The 14,831-nt window shown below is 46.1% G+C and overlaps 1 protein-coding gene across 3 annotated transcripts in view; it reads left to right on the forward strand.

Annotated features, from left to right (window-relative positions):
- The window catches only part of CRB2 (crumbs cell polarity complex component 2), a 70,438-nt gene that overhangs the window by 16,920 nt on the left and 38,687 nt on the right, over window positions 1–14,831 (forward strand). For all 3 annotated transcript variants that reach the window (XM_088665347.1, XM_035112743.3, XM_088665348.1), the window contains exons 2-3: window positions 3,985–4,578; window positions 11,950–12,145. In XM_088665347.1, coding sequence (XP_088521473.1) covers window positions 3,985–4,578; window positions 11,950–12,145 — 790 coding nt within the window. The remainder of the gene's footprint in view (window positions 1–3,984; window positions 4,579–11,949; window positions 12,146–14,831) is intronic.

Here is a 14,831-nt window from a genome sequence, read left to right on the forward strand (position 1 = left end):
GACTCTCCCCCCCCCCCAGGTGAGAAAAGGAGGGGTGTGGGAGAAAGAAGTGTTCCGCCTATGCTCTTTATCTATGGCTGGCTTTGAAGTTTATCCTAATCAATTCTCCTTTCTCAAATGCGTGTGACGTGTGGGATCCTCCGGTGCTGTTTTCTCATAAAAACATAGAGCGAGAGGTCAAGGTGCTGGCGTTCCTTGTAGACCAATGACTGCAACATCTGTGCAAGAGGGTGGTCACTTTTCAGCAGCTGGACCTTATAGGGCATTATAGACTGGTCTATCTTTTAAGTTGTTTTAAAATATGGCGATGTTTTAATTATCTTTTTTGTTAACTTTGCCGTTGTGTGGTCTTCCTGGGTTCCTTGGGAGGAAGAGACGGATAAAAATAAAACAAATACAGTGGTACCTCGGCTTGCAACCGCCTCTGTTTACAACAAACTCAGGAAGCGACTGCTGCGGACCTGGAAGTGTTTACATCCGGGTTCTGCGGCGCTCAGATGCGCAGAAGCGATCTGCGCAACGCGCGCATGCACAGAGGCAATCTGTGCAGTGCACGCGTGCACAGAAGTGCTCTATTGGCACTTCACGCACGCGCAGAAGCATGCCTTCGGGGTGTGACCAATTCGGAGAGCGACCGGCTCCGCGGAACAGATTGCGGTCGCAAACCAAGGTACCATTGTATTCTCTTTGTTAAGTTTGATGTTGTGTAGTCTTCCTGGATTCCTTGGGAGGAAGAGACGGATAAAAATGAAACAAATGACAATACTGTACTGGGAAAACCATAGCTTGAACTATACAGGCCTTTGTTGGCAAGGTGATGTCTCTGCTTTTTAAGATGCTGTCTAGGTTTGTCATTGCTTTTCTCCCAAGAAGCAGGCGTCTTTTAATTTCGCGACTGCTGTCAACCTTGGCAGAAAGTGAGGAGGAATTAAAGAAACTTTTAATGAGGGTGAAAGAGGAGAGCGCAAAATATGGTCTGAAGCTCAACATCAAAAACACCCAAGATCATGGCCACTAGTCCCATCAGCTCCTGGCAAATAGAAGGGGAAGAAATGGAGGCAGTGAGAGATCACACATCTACAGTATTGAAAATATCTTATTCCCCATCCGATCTGTAAAAAAATAACCTGACAAACACGTTTCAGTGGCAGAGGATCATTTGCGTTGCATGCGAAAGGTCCCACGTTCAACCCTCAGCCTTCCCAAGTAGGACAGTTTCCTGAAACCCTAGAGAGCTGCTACCAGTCCCTGTAGGTAATAGAGCAGTAGGCTCCTCTCTTGCTGCCACCCATTTAATTTCTGTTGATGGTGGCACTCTGAGGGGGCCTAGGCAGAAACAAATCCTGTGCACACAGAAGGTGGCCACACACCACATCCCTAATGCGGCAGATTTCCCATCTCTGAGCCATTTCATGGAATTAAAGAATATAATCATAGAATCATAGAGTTGGAAGAGACCACAAGGGCCATCCAGTCCAACCCCCTGCCAAGCAGGAAACACCATCAAAGCATTCTTGACATATGGCTGTCAAGCCTCTGCTTAAAGTCCTCCAAAGAAGGAGATTCCACCACACTCCTTGGTAGCAAATTCCACTGGCGAACAGCTCCTACTGTCAGGAAGTTCTTCCTAATGTTTAGGTGGAATATTTTTTCTTGTAGCTTGAATACATTGCTCCGTGTCTGCTTCTCTGGAGCAGCAGAAAACAACCTTTCCCCCTCCTCTATATGACATCCTTTGATATATTTGAACATGGCTATCATATCACCCCTTAACCTTCTCTTCTCCAGCTCCCTAAGCCGTTCCTCATAAGGCATCATTTCCAGGCCTTTGACCATTTTGGTTGCCCTCTTCTGGACCCGTTCCAGCTTGTCAGTATCCTTCTTGAACTGTGGTGCCCAGAACTGGACACAGTACTCCAGGTGAGGTCTGACCAGAGCAGAATACAGTGGTACTATTACTTCCCTAGATCTAGATGCTATACTCCTATTGAGACTAGTTCGAAGCGCTTTCTGTTTGCTCGTTAGGAGAGGCTTGCCTGCGCTTCCCCACTCTTAATTGCCACAGAGGATTCCAGGCATGTTCCGTCATTCCTGTTTTGTTCTGCCTGAGCGGGAATTCGAGAATAAAAGGGCTGATGAAAAGGGTGCGCTGGGCTGAGTGGAGCGCAGCACATTCCTCAGCGTCACATGGAGGTGGGCTGGCGGGGGAGGAGGGATGGAACGGAATCCTCCATCCTGGAAACCCCCACCCCTAACCCAGGGTGAAAGGTATCTCATGGAGGAATGTGGCTTGAAACCAGGCAGGAATGGTGTGTGTGTGTGTGTGTGTGTGTGTGTGTGTGTGTGTGTGTGTGTGTGAGAGAGAGAGAGAGAGAGAGAGAGAGAGAGAGAGAATGAAAGGCTAAGTATGTGCACAGACAGGTCCCCCTGCCAACACAACAAGGAGGGTGGCACACATGTCACCAGGCCAGACACAGGGTCTTCTCCTTCTTCTTCTTCTTCTTCTTCTTCTTCTTCTTCTTCTTCTTCTTCTTCTTCTTCTTCTTCTTCTTCTTCTTCTTCTTCTTCTTCTTTCACTCGTAGCCGAGTAAGATTGTCTTCTATCAGCACAATTTTAAACAATGGGTCCGTAAGTGACTGTGGAGGCCAATTCTGGATCCACACGTCCTTCCACAGTGGGGACATTGGTTTCTCCAACTGGTAGACATCAAACTCTGAGTCTCCTTCTTCTTCTTTGGTGATCACTCGTTGCCGTGTAAGATTGTCTTCCATAAACACGGTTTTAACAACGGGTCTGTTGGCTGTGGAGGCCAATTCTGGATCCGCATGTCCTTCCACAGTGGGGACCTTGGTTTCCAGGCGGGAATTGATCACGGTGTGGATTTGCCAAGCGTGCTTTCCTCTTAGCACGTTTCTCCCTTGCATCCTGAGATTGAGTTTCTTCAAAGCCCATGAGACCTTTGGACAAGGCTGTTCTCCAACTGGAGCGATCCCAGGCCAGTGACTCCTCTTCATCCTATAGAGAAGTGACTAGTGGGGTGCCACAGGGATCTGTCTTGAGCCCAGTCTTCTTCAACATCTTTATCAATGACTTGGATGATGGGCTTGAGGGCATCCTGAGCAAGTTTGCAGACGACACCAAATTGGGAGGGGTGGCTACACTTGGGCAAAAAAAAATGAAAGGCACAAGTACAGGATGGGAGACACCTGGCTTGAGAGCGGTACATGTGAAAAGGATCTAGGAGTCTTGGTAGACCACAAACTTGACATGAGTCAGCAGTGTGATGCAGCAGCTCAAAGAGCCAATGCAATTCTGGGCTGCATCAATAGGAGTACAGTATAGCATCTAGATTAAGGAAAGTAATAGTACCATTGTATTCTGCTCTGGTCAGACCTCACCTGGAGTACTGTGTCCAGTTCTGGGCACCACAGTTCAAGAAGGATACTGACAAGCTGGAACGTGTCCAGAAGAGGGCAACCAAAATGGTCAAAGGCCTGGAAACGATGCCTTATGAGGAACGGCTTAGGGAGCTGGGTATGTTTAGCCTGGAGAAGAGAAGGTTAAGGTGTGATATGATAGCCATGTTCAAATATATCAATGTATGTCATATAGAGGAGGGAGAAAGGTTGTTTTCTGCTGCTCCAGAGAAGTGGACACGGAGCAATGGATTCAAACTTCAAGAAAGAAGATTCCACCTCAACATTAGGAAGAACTTCCTGACAGTAAGACCTGTTTGGCAGTGGAATTTGCTGCTAGGGAGTGTGGTGGAGTCTCCTTCTTTGGAGGTCTTTAAGCAGAGGCTTGACAGCCATATGTCAAGAATGCTTTGATGGTGTTTCCTGCTTGGCAGGGGGTTGGACTGGATGGCCCTTGTGGTCTCTTCCAGCTCTATGATTCTATGTACCATGCACATTTGCACATTGCGGCGACACCTGCTTCCCAGCTGCTTCACAGTTGCCTTTGCCTCCCCTCACCGTCTCCAGGGCTTGTCTCCTCCTCCGAGCTAGTCAGCACCTGCTCCTCATCGCCATGTAAGAATGGAGGCACCTGCAACGACTCGGAAGATGGCTACAGCTGCCTCTGTCCCCAGAACCTCTCAGCCTATATGGGGAAAGACTGCGAGTACCTATACGACGTGTGTGCTGGGCACCCCTGTCCACCTGAGTGGATCTGCCACGGGACTCCTGGACACCTGAACTACACCTGCCATTGTCAGCCCAGCCTGGCAGGTGTCTCCTGCAGCAGCGAAGGCGAGGAGGTGTGCAAGAGAAGTCCTTGCCTGCAGTCTCATTTGCAGTGTGTGGAGGTTCCTGGTGGGTACGGCTGCCAGTGCCAGGCTGGCCATGGTGGTGCCCGCTGCCAGGAGGATGTAGGCGAGTGTGCCTCTAGTCCGTGCCAGAATGGGGCCATCTGCCTGGACAGGGCGAACGAGTACAGCTGCTTCTGTGTGCCTGGCTTCCAGGGCTACCGCTGCGAAATAGACATCAACGAGTGTGCCTCCCGGCCGTGCCAACACAACAGCACCTGTCTCAACCTGATGGACGAGTATGCTTGCCAGTGCCTACCTGGCTACACAGGTATGCCTTGCAGCCGATGCCTCCCGGGTTGGGAGCTGCGTTCCTTTGGGGCAACTGTGGGGGAAGGGGCATATGCCAAATGCAAAAGTGGGTGGGGTAACCGTAGTGCATTTTACCTTTGCCCAGGAGGATGCAACTCGAAATAATAATAATAATAATAATAATAATAATAATAATAATAATAATTTATTATTTATACCCCGCCTATCTGGCTGGGTTTCCCTAGCCACTCTGGGCGGCGGCTTCCAACAGAAATATTAGAATACACAAATTTCTTAAAGATTAAAAGCTTCCCTAAACAGGGCTGCCTTCAGATGTCCTCTAAAAGTCTGGTAGTTATTTTTCTTTTTGACATCTGGTGGGAGGGCGTTCCACAGGGCAGTTGCCACTACCGAGAAGGCCCTCTGCCTGGTTCCCTGTAACCTCACTTCTCACAATGAGGGAACTGCCAGAAGGCCCTCGGAGCTGGACCTCAGTGTCCGGGCAGAACGATGGAGGTGGAGACGCTCCTTCAGGTATACTGGACCCACACCGTTTAGGGCAGGCATGCCCAAATTTCGGCCCTCCAGATGTTTTGGACTACAATTCCCATCATCCCTGACCACTGGTCCTGTTAGCTAGGGATCATGGGAGTTGTAGGCCAAAACATCTGGAGGGCCGCAGTTTGGGGATGCCTGGTTTAGGGCTTTCAAGGTCAGTACCAACACTTTGAATTGTGCTCAGAAACATACTGGGAGCCAATGTAGATCTCTCAGGACCGGTGTTATGTGGACCAATGGCCGCTCCTAGTCATCCGTCTGGCTGCCACATTTTGGATTAATTGCAGTTTCTGGGTCACCTTCAAGGGTAGTCCCACGTAGAGCGCATTGCAGTAGTCCAAGTGGGAGATAACCAGAGCATGCACTACTCTGGTGAGACAGTCTCTTGGCAGGTAGGGTCTCAGCCTGCGTACCAGATGGAGCTGATAGACAGCCGCCCTGGACACAGAATTAATCTGTGCCTCCATGGACAGCTGTGAGTCCAAAATGACTCCCAGGCTGCGCACCTGGTCTCTCAGGGGCACATTTATCCCATTCAGGACCAGGGAGTCCTCCACACCTGCCCGCCTCCTGTCCCCCACAAACAGTACTTCTGTCTTGTCAGGATTCAACCTCAATCTGTTAGCCGCCATCCATCCTCCAACCGCCTCCAGGCACTCACACAGGACCTTCAATGCCTTCACTGGTTCTGATTTGAAAGAGAGGTAGAGCTGGGTATCGTCCGCATACTGATGAACACCCAGCCCAAACCCCCTGATGATCTCTCTCAGCATGTAGATGTTAAAAAGCATGGGGGAGAGGACAGACCCCTGAGGCACCCCACAAGTGAGAGCCCAGGGGTCTGAACACTCATCCCCCAACACCACTTTCTGGACACGGCCGAGGAGGAAGGAGCAGAACTACTGTATGACAGTGCCCCCAGCTCCCAACCCCTCTAGATGGTCCAGAAGGATGTTATAGTCTTTTTTTAAAAAAAAAAATAATTTTAAAAATAATCTTTTTTAATTTTAAAATAGAAATAAAACAAAACATCCAACTAAAATAAAATAAAACGAAGTAAATACACAGCTAATCCATCATATAAATTCAAACACCATTTAACCTATCTTCTACAATGTTATTTCAACTTAACTTATGCCTTTTCATGTTCACATATTCATATCTTCTTGTACAATTCGACTTCTCTTCCTCCCTGGCTTCAAATTTATTACCATTCCCACTGCTTCTGTTTATTTTCCTCTTGGGAGCTCTACAAGATATTTGTCTTAAAGTTCCTTTATATATATTCCAATTTTTTTCCAAATTTTCCTTTATTTATTCGAACCACCCCTTATCGATACTGACAAGCTGGAATGTGTCCAGAAGAGGGCAACCAAAATGGTCAATGGCCTGGAAATGATGCCTTATGAGGAACGGCTTAGGGAGCTGGGTATGTTTAGCCTGGAGAAGAGAAGGTTAAGGGGTGATATGATAGCCATGTTCAAATATATAAAAGGATGTCATATAGAGGAGGGCGAAAGGTTGTTTTCTGCTGCTCCAGAGAAGCGGACACGGAGCAATGGATTCAAACTACAAGAAAGAAGCTTCCACCTAAACATTAGGAAGAACTTCCTGACAGTAAGAGCTGTTCGGCAGTGGAATTTGCTACCAAGGAGTGTGGTGGAGTCTCCTTCTTTGGAGGTCTTTAAGCAGAGGTTTGACAGGCATATGTCAAGAATGCTTTGATGGTGTTTCCTGCTTGGCAGGGTGTTGGACTGGATGGCCCTTGTGGTCTCTTCCAACTCTATGATTCTATGATTCCATGAATTTGTCAATTTGGCCAGACCGATGTAACTAATTACTTTCACTTGTTACTCTCTTATGGTTGGGACTTCCTGGCTTCTCCATAATTTAGCAATTAGAATTCGTGCTGCCGCCACTGAATATAGAAATATCTTTTCGTCCTTTTTATCCAATTCTTTATCCACCATTCCTAATAGGAAAGACTCTGGAGTTTTTTTGATATTATATTTAAATATTTTCTTAAGCTCTTCTAATACCCCATTCCAAAAAGGCTTAATCTTGGCACAGTGCCACCATATGTGTGTGAATGAACCTATTTCTTTCTGGCACCTCCAGCACTGATCATTTTTATTTTTAGACATTTTACAAATTTTAACTGGTGTCAAATACCACCTATAAAACATTTTAATTAAATTTTCTCTAATTGCCTCTGTTCTTCCTAATGTTGAGGTGGAATCTTTTCTCTTGTAGTTTGAATCCATTGCTCCGTGTCCGCTTCTCTGGAGCAGCAGAAAATAACCTTTCTCCCTCCTCTATATGACATCAATTACTTTCAATGGGAAAGTTTGCTTCAGGTTAAGTACACTTCAGGTTAAGTACGGACTTCCATAACCAATTACACTCATACTTCGGGTTAAGTACGCTTTAGGTTGAGTACTCCGTCTGGAATGGATTAATCCACTTTTTGTTATTTTCAATGGGAAAGTTCGCTTCAGGATAAGTACGCTTCAGTTTAAGTACTCCGCGGACCGTCTGGAATGGATTAATCCACTTTCCATTACTTTCAATGGGAAAGTTCACTTCAGGTTAAGTACAGTGTACTTAAACCGAGGTCCACTGTATTATTATTACTTATCCTGAGCCGGTTGGAGGGTGCAGAGAAAGAAATGGTGGAAACCAGGAACCTACTTAAATGGAGTGAAATCAAGATAGATGGCATTTCATTCTCTCTCTCTCTCTCCCCTATAATTTTCTCAGATTGCTCTCCTCTCCTTGTTCTCCTTGAGTAGAGCTAAATTTTCACTGCCAAGAAAGTGCTTGCCTCCCACATTACTGGGGGCAGGAGAGGGGGTGACTGAGAACCAGCAGAAGGGCAATCTGATGTTGCTAGAGCCCCCACCCGTCCCATCTCCCTGTCTTCAGCCAGTCACCCTGACATTCCTTCAGAGCAATGTAACTCCTGTAAGGCCCCTGCCGTTGACTCCGCAAGGAAGAGCAAGGTCAGAAAGAGCGTCTGCGTGCTGGCTGGTGCCAGGTGCAGGCGGGGGGGGGGGCACTCACGATTGAATTCCACCCTGATAGGATGCGGACACTGAGAAAACACCCTTGTGGGAGCTGTTTCGACACAAAACTGGCAGGTGGGGAGTGAATCAGGGCCCACTGAGATGGTTTGGTGTCACAAAACAACCTGAGCTGTAGAGAGGAATTCAAAAGCCCCTTGAATTGTGCTGTTTCACTCTTTAATTGTTTTAAGAGTTGAGGAGGTTACGGTTTTATGGCTCTTGCTGCCTCTTAGGACAGCATTGTAGACGCGGATTGGAGAGAAGCACTGATAAGTCTGTTGTGGGGGAGGAAAGGAAAGGAGAATGTTAGCTGCTTTGAGACTCATTCGGGTAGTGATAAAGCGGGATATCAAATCCACACTCCTCCTCCTCCTCCTCCTCTTCTTCTTCTTCAGAGTGAGCGTTAAAGCCAGTAAAGTCATCCCTCGGTTTAAGTACGCCTCGGTTTGAGTATTTTCAGTTTAAGTACTCCGCGGACCTGTCTGGAACGGATTAATCCACTTTCCATTACTTTCAATGGGAAAGTTTGCTTCAGGATAAGTACGCTTCAGGTTAAGTACGGACTTCTGGAACCAATTACACTCATACCTCGGGTTAAGTATGCTTCAGGTTGAGTTCTCCGCGGACCCATCTGGAACGTGTATTAATCAACTTTCCATTACTTTCAATGGGAAAGTTCGCTTCAAGTTAAGGACGCTACAGGTTAAGTACTCCGCGGACCGTCTGGAACAGATTAATCCACTTTCCATTACTTTCCATGGGAAAATTCACTTCAGCAAAAGTACGCTTCAGGTTCAGTACAGACTTCCGGAATGAATTGTGTTTGTAAACCGAGGTACCACTGTAAAGAGGCCGTTGCCTGACTGCCTAACAGAATTGTTAGAGTAAAAGGGTTTTTTAAACTGTTATTATGCTTCTGGCTAACCAATCCGGATTACATTTTCAAGGTTGAGATTTTAAACATCAGAGCAGCCTTTTTTGTGTACTTACGCTCCAATCTTAAGGAAAATTGCGAAGACGTTTTGGATGAAGGAGTTGTAGCTCCTTGCAGGATCTGGATACGACGTCAAAAAAGTGCTAGCGCTTTGATTAAGCTACAAAGGCGAGGAATGAGATCGGCTTTACCATCTATATACCTCTCAAATCTTCACACACTTGACAATAAAATGGATGATCTGCACCTTATTAATCAAACCTATCTCAATAGTACCACTGTATTCTGCCCTGGTCAGACCTCACCTGGAGTACTGTGCTAAGCAGGAAACACCATCAAAGCATTCCTGACAGATGGCTGTCAAGCCTCCACTTAAAGACCCCCAAAGAAGGAGACTCCACCACACTCCTTGGCAGCAAATCCCACTGCCGAACAGCTCTTACTGTCAGGAAGTTCTTCCTAATGTTGAGGTGGAATCTTCTTTCTTGTAGTTTGAATCCATTGCTCCGTGTCCACTTCTCTGGAGCAGCAGAAAACAACCTTTCTCCCTCCTCTATATGACATCCTTTCATATATTTGAACATGGCTATCATATCACCCCTTAACCTTCTCTTCTCCAGGCTAAACATACCCAGCTCCCTAAGCCGTTCCTCATAAGGCATTGTTTCCAGGCCTTTGACCATTTTGGTTGCCCTCTTCTGGACACGTTCCAGCTTGTCACTATCCTTCTTGAACTGTGGTGCCCAGAACTGGACACAGTACTCCAGGTGAGGTCTGACCAGAGCCTTGTCTGACATCCATGTGCCACCCAGTCACACTTCACATGCCCCCACAAAAACATGGACATTTGGCCGGCATGGGCTGAGCATTCTCTGGCATGATGGGACGCAAGGAAGTTTGCTGAATGCTCAACAGCTCTTGATCCACCAGATTAGGGGCCCTGCACATTCCTTGTGGATTAGCATAGTCATGACTGCTGTGAAGCAGAACTCTGCCAGAAAGTAGGATTAGGAGGACTGGCAGGTGGCAGCCCAGAGATGTATGCCCAGGCCTGATGCGAACACAGCAGCTCATGTAAAATACTACACTTGGGCAAAAAAATAAAAAATGAAAGTCACAAATACAGGATGGGAGACACCTGGCTTGAGAGCAGTACATGTGAATAGGATCTAGGAGTCTTGGTAGACCACAAACTTGACATGAGCAATGTGATGCAGCAGCTCAAAAAGCCAATGTAATTCTGAGCTGCATCAGTAGGAGTATAGCATCTAGATCAAGGGAAGTAATAGTACCACTGTATTCCACTCTGGTCAGACCTCACCTGGAGCACTGTGTCCAGTTCTGGGCACCACCTGACAGTAAAAGCTGTTCGGCAGTGGACTTTGCTGCCAAGGAGTGTGGTGGAGTCTCCTTCTTTGGAGGTCTTTAAGCGGAGGCTTGACAGCCATCTGTCAGGAATGCTTTGATGGTGTTTCCTGCTTGGCAGGGGGTTGGACTGGATGGCCCTTGTGGTCTCTTCCAACTCTATGATTCCCTCTGAACCCCCAACTCAATAGTTGCACCCTAGCCAAACTTTAAGATGGCCATGAAAACACACTAAGGGCTTGTCCACACTTCCGCATGTTCTGCATGTTGTCTAGGAAGCATGTGTCCAAGCAGTTTTCTGCTTGTCCTGTCCTTTGTAGGCTCACCCTTCATATACCAGATGGAGCTGGATGAGGCAGTAGTCTCACCCTGCATAACGGCAGCTTGAGGTTAAACCCCAGCTCTACCTCTCTTTCAAATCAGAACCAGTGAAGGCGGTGAAGGTCCTGTGTGAGTGCCTGGAAGCGGTTGGAGGATGGATGGCAGCTAACAGATTGAGGTTGAATCCTGACAAGACAGAAGTACTGTTTGTGGGGGACAGGAGGTGGGCAGGTGTGGAGGGCTCCCTGGTCCTGAATGGGGTAACTGTGCCCCTGAAGGACCAGGTGCACAGAGTCATTTTGGACTCACAGCTGTCCATGGAGGCGCAGGTCAATTCTGTGTCCAGGGCAGCTGTCTATTAGCTCCATCTGGTATGCAGGCTGAGACCCTACCTGCCTGCAGACTGTCTCGCCAGAGTGGTGCATGCTCTAGCTATCTCCCGCTTGGACTACTGTAATGTGTTCTACGTGGGGCTACCTTTGAAGGTGACCCGGAAACTACAACTAATCCAGAATGTGGCAGTTAGACTGGTGACTGGGAGCGGCCCCTGAGACCACATAACACCGGTCTTGAAAGATCTACATTGGCTTCCAGTACGTTTCCGATCACAATACAAAGTGCTGGTGCTGATCTTTAAAGCCCTAAATGGCCTCGGTCCAGTATACCTGAAGGAGCGTCTCCACCCCCATCGTTCTGCCTGGAAACTGAGGTCCAGTGCCAAGGGCCTTCTGGCGGTTCCCTCCCTGCGAGAATCCAAGTTGCAGGGAACCAGGCAGAGGGCCTTCTCGGTAGTGGCACCCGCCCTGTGGAACGCCCTCCCCTCCCAAGGCAGCCCTGTTTAGAGAGGCTTTTAATCTTTAATCGATTATTTTATTCTTCTGTTTGAAGCCCCCCAGAGTGGCTGGGGAAACTCAGCCAGATGGGCGGTGTGTAAATAATAAATAATAATAATAAATTATTATTATTATTATTATTATTATTATTATTATTATTATTATTATTCCTCTGTTCCTCAGACTTTTTGGGCTTCTGTTCACCTGTAAACTGAGCAAGGAAGTAAAAGTCCCAAAGCACTGAAATATTTAAAAGTGTGGCATGTAAATACTCCTGTTAATTCGCCATTCTTTCTTCTGCTCTTCCAACAAAGGGGTGAACTGTGAAGTGGAGGTTGATGAATGTGAGTCGGGCCCTTGCTCGAACGGCGCCACCTGCAGCGACCATGTTGGGTTCTTCACCTGCTCGTGTACACCTGGGTATGAGGGGGCGCAGTGTGAGGTGGACGTCAATGAGTGCCAGAGCCACCCGTGTCTCAATGAGGGAAGGTGCCTCGACCTCATCAACAGGTGAGTCGCAATGGCTTCACCCAGCAGGATTGGATATGGCTCCCGTTCATAGGTGCCAAGTTCCGGATTGAAGAATCCGGGATCAGCAGCGCCGCCGGGGCCGGTGCTAGGGTTTTTTGTGCCCTAGACATTACTGATCCGTTGCTGGATCCTTTGCAATTTGCTTATCGAGCTAATAGGTCAGTAGATGACCACAATCAACATGGCATTGCACTACATCCTGCAACACCTGGATTCCTTGCGGACCTATGTGCGAGTTCTGTTTGTGGACTTTAGCTCAGCTTTTAATACTATTGCCCCATTTAAATTGTTTTCTAAATTACTTCATCTTAATTTACCTGCCCCTGTTTGCTGATGGATATACAGTAGGGTGATGACTTTTTCATTTTTTTCTCAAAAATTATTTCCTGTAGCACAAATGGATGAACCTTTGCCTATTAATGACTAAAATGAGGTATATTCCATTGAAATATTAAAAAAGGTCACGCAAAACCATTTTTAATTTTTTTGGATGTCGTTTTACCATTTCATAAAATTGTATTAACAATTCTATACATATTTCGTATCGAATTTGGACACAACACACATTCCACAATGGGGAGTGTTCTTAGCAACATAGGCTATACAAATGTCACACCTGCACAAGGTAAAAGCCCCTTTTTGGGACCTCAAAACTCAGCCAGCAGACCCTGCCGGACATGCTGGGGAAAGAGCCTACAGGAGAGGTAGCAAAACATCGTCCTCTAGCGGCGTCTATACTGTTACTGCAGCTAAGAAAAGCTCCCTTGTGTGTTTGATGACCCTATATAATGTTGTATATATGTGACTCTCAAGCTTGGGTTCAATTTTATATCTGCTTACAGTGACTTCAAAAATGGTCAAAAAACTGATAAAAAAATTTAAATCATTTTGTGCGTTTTTTAATCAAATCTCTTTGAAAGTAATATTTTATCTAATCTTTAATGAAAGTTCATCAAATTATGATACAAGGAAATGAGGTTGTAAAAAAGCCATCACCCTAATATGCAGCTTTTTAACAGACAGGAGGCAGCAGGTGAGGTTGGTGGAAATTATATCGAGCAACAATACCATCAGTTCAGGTGCTCCCCAGGGGTGTGTCCTTTTCCCACTTCTTTTCTCTCTATACACAAATGACTGTACCTCAAGTGATCCATCAGTTAAGCTCTTGAAATTTGCTGATGACACAACAGTTATTGGGCTTATCCAGGAGAGGGTGAATCTGCGTATAGGCGGGAAGTAGACCATCTTGTTTCGTGGTGCACCAGAAATAATTTGGTAATAAATGTCCAAAAGACAGTTGAAATGGTAATTGATTTCAGAAGGCACCCTTCTGTCCTGCCGCCAATTTCCATCCTTGGTAACATGGTCGTAGTACCGGTAGTAGAGTCCTTTAAGTTCCTGGGCTCTATAATTTCTCAAAAGTTAAATTGGTCAAGCAACATCAATAGTATTATTTAAAAGGTCCACCAGAAGTTGTATTTTCTGCATCAACTAAGGAAATTTAAATTGCCCCAGGAAGTGTTGATCCAATTTGACAGAAGCATCATTGAAACTGTTCTCTGTAATTCTATTACTGCTTGGTATGGTACAGCCTCCAAGACAGACAAGAAAAGGCTCCAACGAGCTGTAAGAATTGCAGGAAGGGTAATTGGTGCTAGCTTGCCTACAATAGAGTCAATCTATGCTACCAGAGTTAAGAAGAGAGCAGTGAGAATTGCAGCAGATCCTTTACATCCCTGCCATCGTCTGCTAGATTTACTCCCATATGGACGTCGCTACAGGTCTTCATATACAAAATCGGCCAGGCGCAGGAACAGGTTTTTTCCCTTGTGCCATTAAATTGTTAAATTCTTGGATGTGTAGCTGAAGGGGAGGTCCATTATGGGTGGGTTTCTTTGCTTATTCGTATTGTGAGCGGAACGGTGTGTGTAGGTTTACATTGCAATGTAGCCAAAACAAATTCCAAGTATGTTGGAAAATGTACTTGGCCAATAATAAATTATTATTATTATTATTATTATTATTATTATTCTTGCACCCTAGGCGAGATCACATTCTGCCCCCCCCATTTCCCAGAGTTGTTGACCTTTTTTAGAAAAAATAAAAGTGGAATAAAAAATGAAATAAATAAATAAATAAAAACAAAAAATGAAAATGAAAAAATGAAAAAACAAAAACAAAAAATTGATGCACAACTCTGAGCTGACCCCCCCCCAAAATGGGACTTTTCCCATATGCAAAAGAAGCTCCCTCAAATATTTAATTTGGGGGGGGGGCAAAGGCACAACTTTGAGCTGATCCTCAAAAATGGAGCTTTCCCCCTTTGCAAAAAAGATGCACAACTCTGAGCTGACCCCCCCCCCAAAAACGGGGCTTTTCCCATTTGCAAAAAAGCTGCACAACTTTGAGCTGATCCTCAAACAAATGGAGCTTTCCCCCTTTGCAAAAGAAGCTTCCTCAAATATTTAAGGGGGGGGGCAAAGGCACCTAGGCCTCTAGGAGTTGGCTGCTATGCCTAGGACCATTCAAGAAAGCAAAAAAAAAAAAAATCCTCATTTTTTTCCTCTGAAAACTAGGTGCGTCCTATGGTCAGGTGCGTCCTATGGAGCGAAAAAACACGGTGCTGTCTTTCATCTGTCCAGAATCTTCCAACAATTCCCGAAAA

This window comes from Zootoca vivipara, chromosome Z2, assembly GCF_965207765.1.
Source record: "Zootoca vivipara chromosome Z2, rZooViv2.hap1.1, whole genome shotgun sequence".
In the NCBI taxonomy this organism is placed as follows: domain Eukaryota; kingdom Metazoa; phylum Chordata; class Lepidosauria; order Squamata; family Lacertidae; genus Zootoca; species Zootoca vivipara.